This window comes from Lycium ferocissimum, chromosome 3 (assembly GCF_029784015.1).
Source record: "Lycium ferocissimum isolate CSIRO_LF1 chromosome 3, AGI_CSIRO_Lferr_CH_V1, whole genome shotgun sequence".
In the NCBI taxonomy this organism is placed as follows: Eukaryota; Viridiplantae; Streptophyta; class Magnoliopsida; order Solanales; family Solanaceae; genus Lycium; species Lycium ferocissimum.
The window spans coordinates 38,158,910-38,180,829 of record NC_081344.1 but is presented as its reverse complement, the minus strand read 5'-3'; the positions used below and the strand labels follow the sequence as shown (position 1 = coordinate 38,180,829).

At 37.2% G+C, this 21,920-nt stretch overlaps 1 protein-coding gene across 2 annotated transcripts; it reads left to right on the top strand.

The window, feature by feature from the left end:
• Window positions 1-831: 831 nt before the first annotated feature.
• On the top strand, window positions 832-21,597 carry LOC132050213 (bifunctional aspartokinase/homoserine dehydrogenase, chloroplastic-like). 2 transcript variants are annotated; one of them, XM_059441351.1, is made up of 18 exons: window positions 832-1,038; window positions 5,016-5,089; window positions 5,177-5,551; window positions 5,892-5,980; window positions 6,090-6,393; window positions 6,516-6,568; window positions 6,659-6,873; window positions 6,950-7,037; window positions 7,116-7,229; window positions 9,839-9,937; window positions 10,134-10,328; window positions 13,225-13,307; window positions 14,480-14,705; window positions 14,936-15,081; window positions 15,233-15,368; window positions 19,973-20,056; window positions 20,139-20,231; window positions 21,027-21,597. In XM_059441351.1, exons 1-18 carry the CDS (start codon window positions 893-895, stop codon window positions 21,270-21,272), a joined length of 2,766 nt encoding a protein of 921 aa, XP_059297334.1. In that variant the 5' UTR covers window positions 832-892; the 3' UTR covers window positions 21,273-21,597. The 2 variants fall into 2 exon arrangements, with proteins under 2 accessions (XP_059297334.1, XP_059297333.1); XM_059441350.1 differs by having other exon boundaries at window positions 5,880-5,980.
• Window positions 21,598-21,920: the final 323 nt, after the last annotated feature.

Below are 21,920 nucleotides of genomic sequence, written 5' to 3'. Positions count from 1 at the left end.
TTAGTACTTTCTCCGTCGCAAATTTCAAGACATCTTTTTCTTTTTAGTCGGTTTAAAAAATGACACATTTCTAGTCACCTATAAGTTTAACTTTTTACCCGAAATGATTTCTAGCCACACAAATTTTTATGATTTATTTTAGACTATAAATGTCAAATTTTTTATTTTATTTCTTAAATTTTATATCAAATCAAATATCTTAGTATAAAGTGCGACCTACTAGACCTTTTACGGTAGTTTTGCATTTCAGTGTACCAAAAAAAAAGGCCAAACTCATCGACAGACACCTGTGGTCGTCCACTTCTTTCACTTGAGCACCTAAAGTGACCCTTGTTCCATTTAAACACTTCAGGTGGGTCATTCCTATTCCACTTAGACACTTTTTGCACCGTTATCGGAGTAAAGCCAACACCAAAGGGGGCGCCACCTCATTGCACATCCAACTATCCCAAAAGCTCCCATTTTTACTGGTCAAAACTCCACGAATTTACAAATTAGTGAATTTACAATTAAAATGAGTTGGCATAATTTAATTGAGTTGGCACAATTTAAATGAGCTGGCACAATTTAATTGGCCACTTAATCCACGTACGAGACGGCCAGTGTTGGTTTTGCTCGATAATGGTGCAAAAGTGTCTAAGTGGAATAGGAATGGCCACGTGAAGTGTCTAAATGGAACGAGGGGCACTTTAAGTCTTTCGAAGTGAAAGAAAGTGGACGACCACAAGTGTTTGTCGATGGGTTTGGCCAAAAAAAAAAAAAAAAAAGAAAAGGTAACCATACATAGGTGCCAAATATATAATAATGATTTGTAAAATAGAGTGATTAAACCTACTTCCCCCCCTTAAACCCCATTTCTTGGTTCTCTGTGATACTCTCTCATCAATCAACAATGGCATTCTCATCTCCAATTTCTCCATCTTATTCATGTCATCTCTCCTCTAAAGATAATAAGGAATTAAATTTCAAGCCGAAGGGGACGAAGCTTAACAAGATCTACCACCCATTTTCTCTGCTCCAACGCTCTCCTTTTCTCAAGTAACACTCTTATTTCCTTATTACCCATTTGCTTGCTTTTTTGCTTTTTGGTTTATCTGTGCATGTTATGGTAATTGAAATGTCAAGAGTCTTGGATTTTCCTTAATTTTTTATGTTCTTTTTTGGGGGATGAGTGAGTAATATCAGCTTTTACCCAAAGCTCAAGAAAGTTATCTTTTTTTGATGGGTTTGTGCACGGTTGCATGGGATTGAAATGCATCTTTATTGTGAGATAGAATCTGCAATTTACATCCTTGTGGTATTACATCAGCAGCCACTTTCCTAGAGAAGGAAGGGGTGATTATTTGCTACTTTGTTATGGGTATTAGTCTTGAACTTTAGTAAAAGGAAACTGACAACGGTGGCGTTATGCTAAAAGCATGATAAAAACACTGCCTTAAACTATTTGAATAACATCATCATTCTGCTAGCTTTTGAGCACTAGCCACCTTTTGTGGTTTTATGGTCTTCTACTGACTAGTGAGGAGTGACCCTAGATAGGAAGGTATGGAGGTCCAGAATTAGGGTAGACGGTTAATAGGTAGCCAAGTATTACCGCACTTTTTTGTGGGAGAGACAGGGGGTTAACCTCGTCTCCTCTCTGCTTATTAGTAGCAGTAGTTAGTAATTGCGTGGTTTCTTATTTTCCCTGCTTTTGCTTCAAAAACTTCTCTTTTGAGCCGAGGGTCTATCTGAAACAACCTCCCTACCCCACCAAGGTAGGGGTAAGGTCTGCGTACATCCTACCCTCCCTAGACACCACTTGTCGGACTACTCTGTGTAAGTTGTTGTTGTTGTTGTATTGACTAGTGAGGAGGACTAGGAACTTCCTTTGACATAATTTTAATGTGCTTTGTTTTGTGGGTCCACATTTAGGAAGTCTAGTATCTATGTCTAATTACTCCATCAGAGAATTACTTATCTTGTACTCTAATTAAGCTTTGAATTTCTGTACCATAGCAATGACTGTAAAATGGATAGAGATATTTACTTGCTAGAATATTGGGGAGGGGATTTGTAAAATCACTGGATATTGAACATTTTCCATTGTTGGTCCACATCTTAGATGAATTGTATTCATCTATACTGAGGCTTGCATTCAATTTAAAGAGAAAAAAAAAATCGTTAGTATTGTGTATGTGTTGGCACATAGAGGAAAACAGGAAGAAAAGAAAGAGGGCAAGTATATCTTGGTGAAAGAACATTTCTCTAATAAAGCACTTCTAATTTGCTATTTCAATTAAGGGCAAACTGTTATCAATATCACTGTGTTAGATCATACCATCTTCTTTGGTTTGGCACTATAATTGATGTAGGACAATAGAGGGCCTCTTTAGCCCACAATTGGGAAGAAGACAGGGAAGTTGAGCCTAAATATAGACGCTTATGTTACTGAATCTGGGTTGAAGAAAATAAGAGCATTTGATGGGTAGTTAACTGGTATGGGGTGGGGGACTCTGAGAACGAATAATCAAAGATTCGGGACCTTTTAGGAAGCAGATCAGAGATACCTCCATATAAAGTGTGAGCAGTGAAATTCTCAGAAAACTTTGAAGGAATAAAGAAATGCAATTAACAACTGAATCAACAAATAGTTGTTGAAATGAGCAAGTCCAAAATGTATTCAACTGATATTGTTTCACTATTATGTCCATAAAAGTCTTTATCCATTCTTCTTGTAAGAAGAACAAGGATTATTTTGCACATTCAAATCTGTAATAAGGCTACCAGCACAACCTATTGTGCTGATGATGTTTACAATGCTACCTTTCTGGAAAAAAATTAACATTCATTCAGATACAGCAGTTTGATTGTAGAAAATTTGCCTCATCTGTGGTTACTGGAACAACGTCATCACCTTAAAGAAATAACATAAACAGAAAGCAGCTAACTGATGTCCGCACGATATTGATTAGCAAAGAAGTGAGGATATTCTGCAAAGGTCAAGAGAATAGTTATAGAGGAGCGTGTGCTAGCAAATGTAAGCCTGATGTTTGATCCCGTAAGAGATTGAAACTTCTTAAATAAGCCTGATGTTTGATCCACAAAGAGATGTTTCTCCGACATATCTGATTTCTTCTTTGGTGGAATTTAAGGCTACAAACATTGGAAAGAGAAAGAAAGAAAGAAAGAGAAAATTATCCAACTCAGGGGGATAAGGTGGACTAACCATCTATGAATGAACATGTACTTTATACAAATGCAGATGATGTATAGAGCTAATTGACTAAGGCCATTTTTAATGCACAATGTGTCCATTCATCAACATGAATATCCATATATAATGCAGTTTTACTATTCAGATTCTTTTTTTTGGTGAACACAAGAACAAGATAGCAAAAGACTTGGGTACCATCGAAATGCGAACCTTATAGATCATTATAACAAAGAGCTAGTGCCATGCTTATTAAATGATACACCTTTCAGACATACACAAACCTACATTCATACCTGCATAAATGCTCTTTAATTAAATCGTTTCGGTCATTTATATATCATGAGATGTGAAAAAGAAAAAGTAGAAAATTGATTTTAGTTGCATCTTTATCATGGGAATTTTCTCTTCTTTTTTTTTGTTTTTGCTTTTCCCCCTTTTTCTCCTCTAAAAAAATGTTGTGTCTGCATTTATTTGGTCCATGTTGATGTTACAGAAAAATAGCAAGTAATGATCTGCAGGTAGTTGAGGCAGTCCAATTCCTTTTATCTTCTTCTTGCTAATTTAGAAGAGGTTTCTGATCCATTAGAATTGCATTTACATCATTCTACTTATTCCCTTCTGTTGACTGTTGTAGGACTATTCAAAATTTTGCTGGTCTTGCTAATGCATGACATAACATTGAAGTGGTCCTCATATATAAATAAATTTTGGGCTAATGACCGTACGCCATAAGAAAGTAATGGAGTAGTTTTTCTCATGTCTAAACTTCCAGTTCAATTTTTAAGTTACCCTCCCAAAAGGTGAAAAGAGCGAAGGAGAAAAAGGAAAAAGGAAGAACGAATTTAAGGACCATAGTTGTATACAGTCAGACCTCTCTATAACGGCATCCGCATATAACAACACCTCTCTATAACAGCCAAGTTTTTTCGGAACCGATTTTTTATGTTATATTTTACTTCTCTATAACAGCATTTCACCTATAACAGCAACAACCAACTTTATAACAGTACGCTCTTTGTAAAATTACCCCCCATATAACAGCTATCTTCTTTTTTTGGTAATATAATAATTAACCATCTTTATAAAAATAGAATATCTATGATTACCAATAATAAGTGTAGAGATTTTGACCAAATATTTGATCCTTTAATACAATATTTATGACAAAAAATATCATATGAATATATATATATATATTGTCATCATTAAAAGATTTTCCTTCGTTATACAAAGTGTGATTAAGCTTAGAATTTGGCAATTAAAAATGAAAAATTAGATTTTATGCATCTTTTTTGCCTATAACAGCAAAATATTATTTAAATGCCAATCTTTGTTATAGGTGTATAACAGCAATTCTCTATAACGGCCAAAAAATTTCGGACCCAACGATCTTTGTTATAGAGAGGTTTGACTATACTTACCATTCTCAGAAAAAAATAATGACCATAGTTGTAAGGACCCGCCACCTCGACACATAAGGTTGAGGTTTCAAGTCATCGAAGGAGCGAAGTTGGCAAGGCCACTGTTAGGCTCATGGGTAAGGCGTTCGGAGGGGTGGGGTTTTCAAGATTCCCCCACTCACCCCACCCCCAAAAGAAAAAAAGAATAAGCAAACAAAAAAGAAAATTTTGTTGCCATCTGTGACATATACTTTAAGCTAAAAGGTCCTTATGATATTGTTATTTTGCGAACAAAACTTCTAATGAGCATCCTAGACACTTACTATGTTTGTCCCTTTCCTTTGAGAATCTTCTTTTCACCTCATTGTTTCTCTTCTGGTAAAGTCTTTCCTTGATTTTTTCTTATAATTTCATTTCAGAGTGGATTTTAGTTCACAATGGGAAAGAGGAGAATCATCAAAGTTCAGCATAAGTGCTGCTGTGACGAGCAAAGGTCTAATTTACGCTTAAAGATCTTGTCATCCATGTGTGATTTTCCCTTGTTACTAATTTCCTCTTCCTTTATCCAATGTTGTGACAGAATACATGTTGGATGGAGCGCTAGAAAATAGTCAGCTCCCTAAGGGCGATTGCTGGTCTGTTCATAAATTTGGTGGTACCTGTGTGGGAACATCTGAAAGAATTGGGAATGTAGCTGAGATAATAACTGCTGATCAATCAGAGAGAAAGTTGGTAGTAGTATCTGCAATGTCAAAAGTCACAGACATGATGTATGATCTGATTTATAAGGCGCAGTCTCGAGATGACTCATATCTAACGGCACTTGATACTGTTCTAGAGAAACATAAATTAGCAGCTGTTGATCTACTTGATGGAAACGACCTAGCTAGTTTCTTATCTAAACTGGAAGATGACATCAGCAACCTTAAAGCCATGCTCCGTGCAATATATATTGGTATGGTTGTTTTCCCATTTGTTTGCCTGATGTCCGGAGGAAAAAGCTTCCTGATGCTTCTTTGCTCAAACTGAGTAAACTGCAAGTTTCTAGTTCGAAAAGAATGCTGTAACAGAAAATTATTTTTAGAGCACCCCGATCCCCCTTCCCTACACCTTTGCACATGGTTAATTGGAAGCATATCACGGGCAATAGTTATGGTTATACTTCAGTCTCTGGTTAGCATATTGGTTGTTGCTTCAGTCTCTTGTTTTTTCTAGAACTGAATTTGTTCCTTGTTGGAGTTCCTTTGATTGACCCCCTTCTTTGGCATTAACTTTACAGCTTACTTGTTTTGCAGCTGGTCATGCAACCGAATCTTTTTCCGATTTTGTAGCAGGGCATGGGGAGTTGTGGTCTGCTCAATTGTTGTCATCTGCTGTCAGAAAGGTGGGTTTCTTGTAGATTTCTTCCAATCTTATATAGCTATTATGTCTTCTAGTTATGAAATTAAAATCGTTCCACATCTTGGCTCTACCTTTTAAATTCATGTTTGCAGAATGGCGTAGAGTGCAAGTGGATGGACACAAGGGAAGTGCTTGTTGTGAACCCAACAGGTTCTAACCAAGTTGATCCAGATTATTTGAAGTCAGAGGAGAGACTTGAGAAATGGCACTCTAACAATCCATCTAAAACAATCATTGCAACGGGCTTTATAGCTACCACGCCGCAAAATATTCCTACTACTTTGAAGAGAGATGGTAGTGACTTCTCCGCTGCTATAATGGGGGCTCTTTTAAAAGCACGTCAAGTTACAATTTGGACAGATGTTGATGGCGTATATAGTGCAGATCCCCGAAAAGGTATGTCTAGTGAATGCCTTTTCCAACTTGATGCCTTTCTGGACTTTCATGAGCCAAAAGTTTATCAAGTATTTATCATTGATGTTAGGATGTTTTCCAACTGAAAGATGCTTCATTTGCAGTTAGTGAGGCAGTAATACTGAAGACACTGTCTTATCAAGAGGCGTGGGAAATGGTGAAGTCATGACATTCTATGCCGTTGCTGAATTTAGTATGGCTTCTTATCTGGCCCTTTCTAACAGCAAAATTTCTCATTTATGTGCAGTCCTATTTTGGTGCCAATGTCCTACATCCTCGAACAATTGTTCCAGTGATGCAATACGACATTCCAATAGTTATAAAAAATATCTTCAACCTTTCTGCACCTGGAACAACGATCTGCCGATCCTCTGGCAATGAATATGAAGATGGACAAAAATTGGAATCCCTTGTCAAAGGGTTTGCAACAATTGACAATGTAGCCCTTGTGAATGTTGAGGGGTAAGGCTGCACTTGATTCAGGAATAGCAACACTCAAGAATTCTTATTTTACGTGATGCTTATTACCCTTTTTCAGAACCGGAATGGCTGGTGTTCCTGGTACAGCTAGCGCCATTTTTAGTGCAGTAAAAGACGTTGGTGCTAATGTAGTCATGATATCCCAGGTACATTTATCCAGTGATTTCCTGTTGTGCTTATTACTGTTATGACTACATGAAATTTAATTGGCTGCTATAGTACAGGCTAGCAGTGAGCATTCAGTGTGCTTTGCTGTGCCTGAGAAAGAAGTGAAAGCCGTTGCGGATGTTCTGGAGTCTAGGTTTGGTCAGGCTTTGAGTGCAGGGCGACTTTCTCAGGTATTATGCTTTCCTGATTTCGTTTGAGAAGTTAACAGTGTTGTCGATCCAATAGTAACAGAAATCAAAAAACGGGGTGTAATGTTGTGTTCAGTTCTCGGTTCTATCTTTAGTAAATGCCTTTTGCATCAATTGCACCTTCCGTTTCCTGGTTAAGGTTTGAGCCCTGCTACGTGATAAAGGTCCCCTTCTCTTCTTATATTTTAACTTGTTCATTTAGATGTTGTACAAGACCAGTTAAATGGAAAAACAGAAAATTTGCAGTAAAGATGCAGTGTGAGTGTGACAGAGCTTCAATAGGTCTTCTCGTGGAGAATATAATCCCGTCCTTATGGGGTGGTTGTTAGATATGCATTATGTAACACTGAGAGCTCCAAGGATCATGAAATCTTGCTTAAGAAAAGGCCAAGAAAAGTTGATGTGTTGCTGATTCGATCAGAAAAAGGAAGAGTATAGTTAGGGGTGGCAAATGGGTGGGTTTGGTTGGATTTGGTTTGGTTGAAAATGGTTTGAACAAAAATGGGTTGGGTTTCAAACCGCCCATATTTTATGTGGGTAAATATGGGTTGGGTGATAAATGGCTGGGTTGGTTATGGGTTAACCCATATTATACAAGTGGACTGTTATTTCAAGTATATGTTTATAATTTTTTTCTTTTTTCAAGTTAAATTAATTTTTTCATATAAATTTCAGGCGTGAGGGGTGGGGGTAAGAATTTTTTTTTTTCATTTTTTATAATTTTTTTATAAAAGTAAAATATATGAAATTGATTTTTTTTTTGTTGGGGGGGGGGGGGGGGTCGTGGAGGGGTGGGCCGGGGGTAAGAATTTTTTTTTTTCTCCATTTTTTATAAAACTTTTATAAAAGTAAAATATTTGAAATTGTTTTTTTTGTTTGGGGGGGGGGGCGGGGAGGGGTGGGGGTAAGAAATTTTTTATTTTTTATAAAAGTAAAATATTTGAAATTGAAATTTGTGGGGTGGAGGACTCGTGGAGGGGTGGGGGTAAGAATTTTTTTTCATTTTTTATGAATTTTTTATAAAAGTAAAATATTTGAAATTGAAATTTGTGGGGTGGAGGAGTCGTGGAGGGGTGGGGTGGGGGTAAGAATTTTTTATAAAGGTAAAATCTATGAAATTGGGGGGGGGGGGTATGGTGGGGGTGGGTGTACGGATCGGAGTGGGAGGTAAGAAAAAAAATTTCTCCTTTTTTATAAGCTTTTTATAAAAGAAAAATAAAATATATGAAATAAAAAAAAAGTGTGGGGTGGGGGGGCATGGCGGGGTGGGTGGTGGGGTAAGGGTTGGGGTGGGAAGTAAGAAAGAAATTTCTCATTTTCAAAATGAGTTGTTATTGGGTCTAGTGTGTTCTTATATGGATACCCATATTTTACCCATATTTGCCCATATTTTTATGGGTTAAAGAGAGACTTGAAGCTCATATTTACCCACCTGAAATATGAGTGACCCAACTCACTAACATGTGGGTAAAATGGGCTAATTTTCTAAATATGGGCTCAAATTGCCACCTCTAATATAGTCATCCTCGGATTGAGCATTGTCCGGCAATATTGGGCGAGTTATGATGATAGTCAGATTGGATATTTGTGCCATTAGGTTCTTGGTTTTACTAATTTTTTTTTTTTTTTTGGTAAAGCAATCAAATGTCATTGGTAAAGCATCAAGAAGATGCAAGGTTACAGGTGGGCAAAAGAAGCTGCTTCAATCAAAACGGGAAGCAAACTTAGACAAAAAACCTGTAAAACAGCCAAAAGGAATCCTGCCTATTGTACTAATCTAAGCTAAAGACAGGGAACTAACAAAATCCAAAAAAGTATCCACACTGTTTACAGGGGTAAGAAAATGCCAACTAAATAAGCTTGGTTTTACTAACTTGAAACTTAAAGATCAGCTGAAGAGAGCTTAAGGATTGGTATGGCTGTCAAATTCTATGGGTAGTAGATGCAAAGAGGAAAGAGGAAAACCTGAAACAACAGCTTTTGGATGCCTGGCAACAGTGATATAAGCTCTAACGCAGTCTCTCTTGAGGCTTCTTTCTTCTGTAGAGTGGATAATAAATATGGCCAGCCAATTGGAAACAAACTGAGAAATTGTGGATCTGGAGGCTTAGCATTGCAGAAATAAGAGGACAGAGGAGGATAAACCCGGAACATCTATATATTGTCTGGGCTAGTCAAACTGATTATGGGCATCACAATCCACTAGTATATTCACACTGCAGAGCTACTCTGATAAAAAAATATTATACAAAACACCCATTAAAGAAACTAAATTTACCTATAATGCTGCTGCTAAACAAATTTCACTATTCAAAGCACTGATTAGATAAAAAAGGACTCGGACTACTCTTTGCCCAACCTTCCAGATTGTGCAATTTATGGTTTCAACAAGTAGGGTCTCTTTGACCTTTGGATTCAGCTTTGAAACAGTGATAGGCTTGTTTCTTTCTACTGTAGCAAAGTGGGTTGGGGTTTTTCTTTCTAACTTCAGATTCTTCTTTTAGTCGCTTCACTGGTGGCAACATTATACTATAGCTACCTGATTAAAGGTACTTTTGAAACAAGCTGATAATACTTTCAATTCTTCTCAGATTGCAATAATTCCGAATTGTAGCATTTTGGCAGCTGTTGGTCAGAGAATGGCTAGCACTCCCGGAGTTAGTGCCACACTTTTCACTGCACTTGCAAAGGTTTGACAATTTTCTACCCTTATATATCCAAAAGATTCTCTTTGAGGCTGTATCTCATGAATACAACAGTAGCACAAACAAAATGTCAAGCAAAGTTTCACAGTGACGATCACTATAATATGAATAATGTAATTTTATATGATCCTGGTAATTTTTCTGAATGATATAGTCTTCAAAAAGTAGCATTTTAGTGCAGGCTAATATCAACATTCGTGCTATAGCTCAAGGCTGCACAGAGTACAACATTACAGTAGTTGTTAAGCGAGAAGATTGTGTAAGAGCTTTACGTGCTGTGCACTCAAAATTTTATTTGTCAAGAACAATAATTGCTGTGGGCATTGTTGGACCTGGATTGATTGGAGGTACATTGCTTGACCAATTAAAGGATCAGGTTTGTCTATTCACCTTTTTGTTAATTTGATCTTTCCTATTTCGTTCTGACTTCTCTTATTGAAATTAAGTAGTTACTTTTTACTCTTTGGTTATTGTTTCTTCTATAATATCAATATCCATGATTGTTTTTAGAACATATTTTGATTTTCCGTCCATGCCCTCTCAGTAATATAGTTTGAGTCTCTTCAGAATTTCAAAGGCTGATCTTTGGAATATAGCCTTATCATTTGCTATGTCTGCTTTACTTCTGTATTTTATCTTTTTAAAACTGCTTTGAGATGAGTTACCTTGAGCCGAGGGTCTTTCGGAAACAGCCTCTCTAGGGGTAATGTCTGCGTACACCCTACCCTCCCCAGACCCCACCTGTGGGATTACACTAGGTATGTTGTTGCTGATCTTAGGAATATAGCCCATAATCATCTCCATCAGAAGGCCAAGTCCAATTTCACATTTCTATCTAGTCATTACACTTGTAAAATGCCCAGAACAATAGGTGTTTCTTTCAAATTTGATTTCCACTTGAAACGATACAATAGAATGATTTATAACCTACTTTATTTCTTCCCAATTGAAATATTACCCGCCTTTTGCAATTTTGATTTTAAATTTCAATTTTTACATGATTTCCTTTGTATGATCTGGGCTATTAATTTCTGGTCATGTATCGTGGAGAGTTTCCTTGTACTTTGATCACTCTTTTCCTCTCCTCCCTTTTTGTGCCATGGGGTTTCTTATTGTTGCTACTGGTTTACAACTACATTTAGGGTGTGTTTGGTACGAAGGAAAATGTTGTTTATGGAAAATGTTTTCCTAGAAAATGCTCTCTTTGAAAACTAGTAGGTTTCTTACTTATTCTCTAGTGTTTGGTAAGTAAGCAAAAAAATATTATCCCAAGAGCATTTACACTTTGTTTGGATGGTTGTTACATATTGTTTCATAATGTATCGTACTGTATTGTAATGTGTTGTATTGTATCGTGTTGTATTGTTTTGATTAACAGAACGTTTGGATAGATTGTATCGCTTCCTATCGTTACATAATCTCACCTATCAGCGATTTGAAGGATAAACCTACAAAAAAAAAAAAAGTAGGGTACAGGATAAAGCTACCATAAAAAGTAGCGTAAATGATAAAATAGAATTATTAGATAATACAAATGAGAAAAAAGATTTACATAAAATGAGACTTTTCGTCGTTACGTAACGATGGATTTAATGATACGATACATTAAAATTTAAGTAACAATCAAAACAACCATTGTATTTAAACTCACAACACAGTACACTACAATAGGTAACAACCATCCAAACAAGCTGTTATGTGTAATCCAGCAAAACACTGTGGGGGTGGGATGGGCTGGGGTGGCAGGGGATGGGATGATCAAGGGGTGGGGGTTGGGTGGGTGGGTGGGGAAAAGACGATGAACTCGGAATATCACTTATGGAACTTGTTTTCCCTACTTCCATTAGGGAACATTTTCCTCATTTTTAAGGAACTTGTTTTCCTAGAGAAAATGTTTCCCAAAACATTTTGACCAACCAAACATGGGAAAATTGGAAAACATTTTCTGGAAAAGAAAATGTTTTCCTCCATACTAAGGGTGAAAATGTTTTGCTCCATACCTAACACACCCTTAGTATGCTGATTTATATTCATAATTTTAGTGACTTTAGTGATGTTTGTTATAGTCATTGCTTTATTAAATTCCTTTATACATTAAGTTTTTCCCTTTTCCCTATCCATTAAATTTCTAAAGATCTAATCTAGTTGAGCCTTTCAGCATTTCCAAGCTGCAGATCATTTTGCTTTTGTTATGAACTTTCTTGTTCGAGTAGTTTACCTTTTCCTCATCTCTACATGACATGTGCCTGGAAGATGTGGTTAACTGTTTCAATTTTTTAGCACTACAAAACATCAGCTAACAAGTCAAACTTGAAGAGTCAAAACTTAAATTTTAAACTTTATGTCTATGTTAGCTCCTGTTTGATAAGATCTTTTGCTTATAAGGATGTTTCAAATGTTGTTCTTCTGTTTCAGGAACAATATTTTTTACGGGTTATGGCTCGTCATTTTTAAAGTGATAATATCTTTTCATAGACCATCTTGCTAGACATAAGCCGTGGTCAACAAATTGATACTGTCTGTTTTAGCTTCCCCCCCCCCCCCCCCCTTGTTTTCTCCTGGAAAAGAAAAAAATAGGAAACAACAGAAGCGAGTAAAACACAGAAGGAAAGCATAACTAGAAAGAAACACATATCAGGATATGAAGGCCCATTTTTGCATGTCTATTAAACATGCTTTCCTGCTTATTTCTTACTTTACTTTCGTTTCTGAAGGGTCTCTCTACTACAATGCTACAGATACAGTATGAAATATTCTGGTGATCTGGTCCACTCGTTGTGGTTGTTAGTTTTTCTGGAAGTGGACCTGAAGCAGAGTAATTATGTGTTTGATGCCACTTGCACCTTCGGTTTCCGAAGCACAGTTTGTCAGCTTTCGTTGGAATGTTGTTTGACATTTATTGAGGACACTTTCAAAATATTATATATGACTTTTATGCTTCTTGTTTTAAAGGTTAGAACTTTGATGTATGTCAATATGGCATGCATAGGAAAACCTTTCATTATCCTCTTAGTAGTTGAATACCGAGGAGATATCTGCAAGCCTGCATACTTGTTCAAGTTCAAAGCCGGTCTTTCTTCCGGTAGCTTAGAATTATATTGGGTTAAATTGATTAAGATTTTTGATGCATTAGTGCTGTGAATGCAGCACTCAGGTTATTGAGGAATCGAAAATAAAGTGCTAATTAACCTTTTAACTTCTTGTGTAATTTGTGGCAAGTTTTCAAGGAAAATTTGGTGAAAAACGCTTCAATAATTTTCTTTCTTTGGCAGACAGCTGTATTAAAGGAGAAATTCAACATTGACTTGCGTGTGATGGGTATAACTGGATCGAGGACAATGCTACTGAGCCAGTCGTAAGTCTTTTCTTTTAGATTCTCACTGATATATGTTATGCTTCTAAATATGGCCTTTATTTATTCCAGCTTTGACGTAAAAGATGAAAGAGCAGCACATTTAAGCTAAGTTACTCGGACTCTTCATTTTCGCTGCCGCACCCGTGTCGACACATGGGTGTGGGTGTGGGTATGGGATCCGTACCCGATTTGGTCAGACAATTTTGGGTACTTTGACCAGAATCGATAGTGAAATTTGAGACAGACAATGATTTCTGAAATCAAAACGAAAGCTAGGGCTATTGCAATAGCCATGTTACACCTCTATATCATTGCAATAGCCATGTTACACCAAAAAACTGAAGGAGATGCATCTATACTTAATAATAATTACACATTCAAACTTGCTCTCAAAATTCGTGCATTCTTTTCCTTCTAAATAGTCCACTATAATTTGGGCATATTTATTATAACTTTATTTTTAGATATTTGAATTATTTTTAGCCGAATCCCAGCACCCGTATACATACCTGGATCCGTACCCCCGAATCTTAAGATTTAGATCATGAAGGATCCGACCTATAGATTTGCACCCGTATCGGACACCCGCACCCGAGTCCGAGCAACATAGCATTTAAGTATGCCGCATAGTAGGAACCTGATTGATTAACTAATGGAACTAAGTCTATTCTGTTGTTTGAATTTGATGAAGTAATGGTCAATTAAAAATATGTACATCTACTTCTCTGAAGTTAGTCCTCCAAGGGAAATTTTATTATGATTTGGTTTGCATGACAGTTTGCCAACAATGCTTGCTGAGGTTGCAGAATAATGGAAGTCAAATTTCAAAATTTGTAGTGCTTCAGGATTATTTTTTTCGAGATTTGTAGTCAATCAAAGGGGAGAAATAGTCTTCTAAATCTCCTTCCATCTTATTCTTTAACTAGGAAAAAAGAAATAGAAAAAAAGTTTGAATGGTTATTTGGTTAGTAATACGTTTAAGATAATAGATTTGGTGTTAAATGTGAAGGAGTTTGTTGAAGAATTAACAAAGAAAATACAAACTTAGTGTGTACTCACAAGGATGGCACTTCAAATGCTTCTTAGCTGGTTGGTTATACTGCTGTACATATCGATAATATTAAATGCTCTTTAGGAGTATTATTCTAAGGCATTCTTGTCAATGTTTACAGGGGTATTGACTTGTCAAGATGGAGAGATCTGCTACATCAAAAAGGAGAAATGGCCGATATGAATAAATTTGTTCACCATGTACGTGGCAATCATTTCATCCCAAACACTGTAATGGTGGACTGCACTGCAGACTCTGATATCGCAAGCCATTACTATGGCTGGTTGCATAGAGGAATACATGTTGTCACCCCAAATAAAAAGGCTAACTCAGGACCGCTAGACCAGGTAATTAAGTACTTACGTATTTGACATTTCTAAACTTGCCCGCTTTCTGGAAATAGTACTTCAACTTCTCACCATTTTCTGGTCATTTTTAGCTTTCACCTTCTTTCCACTCAATCATAAAGGGGAAAAGATGACGATTTTTTTAAAGGAGTTGTTTTTTCTCTTTTACTGAAAATTCTGAAATAGATGAGACGGAGCTTCTCATACCTGTTATCTAAATTGCTTTCCAGTACTTGAAGCTGAGAGCTCTACAGCGACAATCATACACTCATTACTTCTATGAAGCTACTGTCGGAGCTGGTCTACCAATCATTAGCACCTTACGCGGACTTCTTGAAACTGGGGACAAGATATTGCGGATTGAGGGCATTTTTAGGTTGGTACCGTTAATAAGTGCAAATTCATTTCTAAATATTCAATTGTTACTGATAAGGTGACTCATGCTTCACTACCTCATGCACTATGGGAAACAAAATTTGTTAGTTTGGTTTCCTTGTATTCAGTTTCATCTTCTCTCGTTTTTGCAGTGGAACTTTGAGTTACATATTTAATAACTTTACGGACTCAAGGGCGTTCAGCCAAGTTGTGGAGGAGGCAAAAGAGGCGGGTTATACCGAACCAGATCCAAGGGATGACCTGTCTGGAACAGATGTTGCCAGAAAGGTATTTGGTGATGGTTTCAAGTATTTTATTTCTTGTCATTTAAGTGTTAGCCTGAAATAAACTATTCCTCCACTTCCATTTTTCCACAAAGTCCGCGATTCAATGAAGATTTTTAGCAAGAAGAAAATGCTTCTTGTATTTCTGAATAATTATACAACCCATAAGAATGGGTAATTATACATAAGTTCTAAGACTAAATAAGGAAAGACAATATTACACAATCAATTCCTAATCAATTACATTACTACAATATATTTCTAAAATTAAGCTATCAATCTTAATCATCAAATATCAAATCAACATCTCAATCTTAATCATCAATATCAAATCAACATCTCAATCTTAATCATTAATACCAAATCAACACTCCCTCGAGTTGGTGCAAAGATGTCGCACGTACCCAACTTGCAAATCGATGTATGAAAAGTCGTTTGTTGAGGCCTTTGGTAAACACGTCGGCTAGTTGTTTTTCGGATGACACGTGGAACAAACTCGAACACCACCGTGACTTTTTCTTTGATGAGGTGTCGATCAATTTGACATGCTTTGTTCGGTCATCTTTGGATTGGATTTCGAGCTATCTGCGATTGCGACCTTGTTGTCACAACACAAGGAAAGTTTCCTTTTTCGGACAATCTCAATTCTTCTAGTATCTTTTGTAACCACAAAAGTTCACAAACACCCTACTGGGCCATAGCTTTATATTCGCCTCCGCACTTGATCTAGCAACTACACTTTGCTTCGCTTCTCCAAGTGATCAAGTTTCCTCACCGAGTGTACGATAACCGGATGTAGACCTTGTCATCCGGAGATCCACCCCAATCTGCATCCGCATCCGTAAAGGCTTCTTTTGGAGGTGACCATGCGGAGTAAAGTAGATCTTTTCTGGAGCGGACTTGAATCCGCAAAATGTGGAAAACAGCTTGCATATGAGGATCTCGGGGATCATGCATAAACTGACTCACCAGGCTGACTGAATAGGCTATGTCTGGTCTAGTGTGAGAGAGATAAATGAGTCTTCCAACCAGCCTCTGCTATCTCTCTTTATCAATTGACTTTCCAACTTCGCTTTGTAGTTTGTGATTGCTTTCAATGGGTGATTCGCGGTTTGCAACTGTCATACTGTTTCTTTCAAGAGATCCAGAATATACTTTCTTTGAGAAATAAAGATTCCTCTTTTTGATCTAGCAACTTCAATTCTCAAGAAGTACTGCAATTTTCCTAGATCCTTGATATCAAATTCCTGTGCCAACAACTTTTTCAATCGGGTTATCTCCTGTCATTACTATGTCATCAACATAAACTATGAGAAGAGTGAGTTTACCCTTTTGATGTCTTATAAAGAGGGTGTGATCCGCATTGCTTTTCTTTGGTAACTAAAAGAGATCAACGCTTTATAGAATCGTCCAAACCAAGCTAGGAGATTGCTTGATCCGTACAAGGCTTTCTTCAGTCTGCATACCTTTCCTTGACTTTGTTCAGTACCAAAACCAGGAGGAATCTCCACGTACACCTCTTCTTCTAAGTCTCCATGGAGAAATGCATTCTTCACATCAAACTGTTGTAAGTCTCAGTCAAGATTAGGCACTGAACGAGAAGAATTCTAATAGTGTTCATTTTGCAAGCGGAGCAAATGTCTCTTGATAATCCACTCCATAAGTCGAGTGAATCCTTTAGCCCCAATCTTGCTTTGAACCTTTCAATGGAACCGTCACTTTATGTTTTACGGTGAAAACCCATTTGCAACCAACCAACTTCAGTACGGTGGTGATGCGACAAGTTCCCAAGTCTCGTTCTTTGATAAGGCCTTCATTTCTTCCGTCATAGCTTGCTTCCATTTAGAATGCGCAAAAGCTTCCCTCCGATTACGGGGAATAGACACGGAGAAGAAATAGACAAGGTAAAGGCTCTATAGGAGGCCGACAAAGTATTATAGGAAACAAAGTTAGATAAAGGGTGTTTAGTGCAAGATCTGACTCCTTTCCTGTGAGCAATAGGCAAATCTACTCACCATAAGAAGGAGGTTCGGCTTCGGCAGGTTGCATGATGGCTTCTTCTGCTCTATTTCTCCTTGAGTAAGTTATCAAATCAGGCCTATCCAAACGCCCCGACGCTTCCCCCTGAATTCTTTCTCCAATTTCACTTTCCCTTGTGGCAGTAGTTTCAAGTCTCCCCCTGAATTCTTTCTCCAATTTCACTTTCCCTTGTGGTAGTAGTTTCAACAATGGGACTAGGAAAAACCATCTCTTCTTCCTTATAATTCCCCCCCCCCCTCCCGAAGAGGTGATGGTGTAATACTGAAATAGGGCTCAGATTCCGGAAAGGTAACATCCATACTGACAAAGAATCTCCTAGAAGGAGGGTGATAACATTTGTACCCTTTCTGTGTTGGAGAATACCTAATAAAGACACATTTAAGAGCTCTAGGTTCAAGTTTCCCAGAGTTCCTAGCGTGAACAAAGCAAACATACCCAAATATCTTTGGAGGAACAATATAGTCATTTTTACCCTTTAAAGCTTCTAAAGGACTCTGAAAATTAAGAGTTTTAAGTGGCATCTATTGATGAGATAGGCAGCTACTAGAATGGCATCCCCCAGTAAGGCTTCGGCAAATTCATGGTAAACAAAAGGGATCTTGCTACTTCTAACAAATGCTTATTTTTTCTTTCAGCAACCCCATTTTGTGCACTAGTATAAGGACAACTAGTTTGATGGATTATCCCAAAAGACTCCAAGTAAGCTCCAAAAGTTTTATCCATGTATACATTGCCATTGTCGATTCAAAATATCTTTATCTTAGCCTCTGAGTACAAATCATCTTATGAAATGATTGAAAACAGGAGAAAACTTCACTTTTGGCTTTTAACAGATATACCCATGTCATTCTAGTGCAACAATCGATAAAAGTAACAAACCACCGACTACCAGACAAAGAAAATGTTTGAATAGGACCCCAGACATCAGAATGAATAGTCGAAAAGGGAATTGTGCTTTTATTGTCACTCAGAGGATAAGAGTTTTTAGTGTGCTTGGCATATTCACATGCATCACAAGATAAAGATTCAAACTCAGTTCTAGAAAATAAACTAGGGTATAACTTTTTTAAAGCAAAAAAAGATGGGTGCCCAACTACATGCCTTTGTATTATTTCTCGGTTGACATCCTTATTTCCTACAAAAAAGGCCTGACCAGTCCTGAGTTCCATCGATCAAATATAAGCCATCATGCAATCTACCAATGCCAATCTTCTTCCTTGTATGACGGTCTTGAAAAACATAATAATCAGGAAAGAATCTGACACTACAATTTAGTTCTTTGGTGATAGCGCTAACAGATAATAGGTTAATAGGAAAATCAGGCACATGAAGAATGGATGATAAGGTAATATCAGGAGTACAAACGATTGAACCTGTTCCAGAGATAGGGGTTAGGGAGCCATTGGCTATTCTGACATAATCCCCTTTGGGATTAGGAGAGTAATTTTGAAGGCCTTTAGAAGAGCCTGCCGTGTGTCTATTCGCACCAGAATCAATAATCCAACAATTAAGCTGAGCATTAAAAGCAATACCTGACTGCACATAACTGGGGCTAGCAACACTAGAAGAGTCAAGTTTGTTCAGAAGACGGCGAAGATGTTGAACTTCATCCTGAGACAAAGTCTCTCCAGAAGTAGTGTCACCCATATTATCTATCATTTTTGTGTCACCCATAATTTTAACAGATAATAACCCAAACAGAATTTAGAATCTGAAAAGAGCAACTTTAGAACCTGGATGGGAAGGGTCAGAATAGGCTACGACCCGAGATTTGAAAAAACAATTCCAGAAAAAAAATCGCCGGAAAGTTGGCTGCCACGCCGGAATCCTAATTTAGGTGATCGGAAAAAATCAAAACGGGTAGGGATAGGCTCAGAATGTTCCAGCGACCCCAACAGAGAAAAACAATCCAGACTGAACGGGAGGAGTTTTTTGGTGCGGACAGCCACAAAGAGAGAAAAACTCGACCTCTGTGGTAAAACACGGAACCCTAGTCTTTGCGAGGGAGAAAACTCATCTCAAAAAAGTGATGGCTCGATACCATGAAGATTTTTAGCAAGAAGAAAAGGCTTCTTGTATTTACGAATAATTATACAACCCATAAGAATGGGTACTTATACATGAGTTCTAAGACTAAATAAGGAAAGACAATATTACACAATCAATTCCTAATCAATTACATTAATACAATATATTCCTAAAATTAAGCTATCAATCTTAATCATCAATATCAAATCAACATCTCAATCTTAATCATTAATACCAAATCAACATTCACATTTTGCATAAACTAACATCTTGGGAGCACTATATGGCCAGAGTATTATACTCTGATTTTATTTATAGAAAATGGCCAGAGTATAATACTCTGATTTTATCTTTAAAACATGGTCACAGTAAAATGAAATTGCAAGTCATGACTTTTTGTTGCAAATACCATGTTGATCAATTTGTTTCCAGCTGATGCTGTTGTGAGGATTTTCCTTGTCATCTAAACGTTAAAAATAAAAATTAAGTTCCGTATCTACTAATTCTGTAGTTTCTTATACAATGGCTTCAACGTTCCAGGTGATAATTCTTGCTAGGGAAAGTGGGTTAAAGCTAGAACTTTCAGATATTCCTGTTCAGAGCCTTGTGCCTGAACCATTAAGGGTGAGTTCTTAGTTTAACTATGAGCAGCATTAGTTAGATAGCTGTTTTTCTCCATGAAGTAAATTTTGTTAGTTTATTTCAGGCTAGTGCATCTCCCGAGGAGTTTATGCAGCAGTTGCCACAATTTGATGAACAGATGTCTATGCAGAGGCAAGTGGCTGGAGACGCCGGGGAAGTGAGTACTCTGGACTTAAATTTTGCAGAAATGAGCTTGAATGTTACAAATACTTTGTGCTGTGATGGTTGTCTTGTCCGAAAGAAACCTTTGTCTTGCACTCTTCCATCAGAAATTGATGTTTGCCTTTCAATTGAAAATAATTTTCATTTTCCTAGAATGGGAAGTTTTCCCACACATTGGGAAGTTTTCCCACACATTACATAACTTTAGAAACTTTACATGGGACTCATTTAACACTTCAGATCCAAACTTTTTCTCGGTACTCTTGAAAATGCTGTTCTACTTTGGCAAATACACCTTTTCCTATGTCATTTTAATGTATGTACTGTGTTGAACGTGGATGTTCAATTTAGGATAGAGGGAGCAAAACAATTTTATAAGATACAAAAAAGTAGGAAAGAGAAGCATGAAATATTTGTGTATTTCACTCGTTAAAAGTTATTGCATAGAGAAATTGCTGGTTCATTTAGCATTTCAATCAAAGAAGTACCACATTATTCGTATTATGTAGAGATTCATCATTGACTACTGATTTGATTCAATCTTTGAGGCAGAAACTAAGTGAGAGAAGTCTTTCTGGAAGATGCGTGGATAATTGTTTATTTCTAATGTAATGTTTGATTTGGTCACAAGCATCATTTTTGTGTGAATCAATCTAGTTCAGCAGCAGTACATCTGCACATGCATGATAATATTTTCCTGTCTCAAGATTGTTGGAGTAGGTCTCTAAGCATGTACTATAAGTTTTGTTTTCTTGCATTTGTGCTATTTTATATGAAAAAATTGATGTAGGTTTTGAGATATGTCGGAGTCGTGGATGTTGTCAACGGAAAAGGGACTGTTGAGCTGCGAAGATACCGCAAAGAGCACCCATTTGCACAACTCTCTGGATCAGATAACATAATTGCATTCACAACTGAAAGATATGCGAAGCAACCTCTAATAGTGCGTGGTCCTGGTGCTGGGGCTGAAGTGACAGCCGGTGGAGTATTCTGTGACATTTTACGACTTGCATCATATCTTGGTGCTCCATCATAATTCATTTACTGCAAGCCACTTAAATTCCGATTCTCTCACTACCCTATGTATGCTTCACATGATTGGTGTTGCAGTTTCAGCAAAAGTGTGGCTCACTCTGTTGACTAGGTTCTTCTCTTCTTCTATTGGAGTAATTGTAACTTGCTCATTTATGAATTGATTTGATTACGCTGTATTTTGTTCGACATGCACATATCTTGTAGGGATACTCCCTTATTAGTGAAGTGGACTGGTGATGTATGTCGATGTAAGTGAGTGTTCAAGGGGTTGTTTATCTCGACTGTTTAGTGTTAATTATTCCATATCCGTGCTTCCTTTGCTCAAATTTGTTATATGAGCTCATTTTACACTTGGTGGGCACTAATTGGTGCTTTTAGTGTAAAAGATGATTTTGTTTCTTTTAATTAGCTCGTATGTGGCGTTCCAAATTGAGTAGAGAGTTATCTCCACAGCAGATAATGAGTACAATGATGTTGGGGTATTGGCTCCCCTCCCAACTTGTATTCACCACACACCCAGTTTTTCTATGTTCCAGTCATTATCAAATGAAAAATAAGAAAAATCACGTTGTAATGTACTAGGGGCAATTCGCAGGATTGCCCTTCCTTTGGGGTGGTCTTTATTTGGTGCCCCTCAAATTGTTGGTCT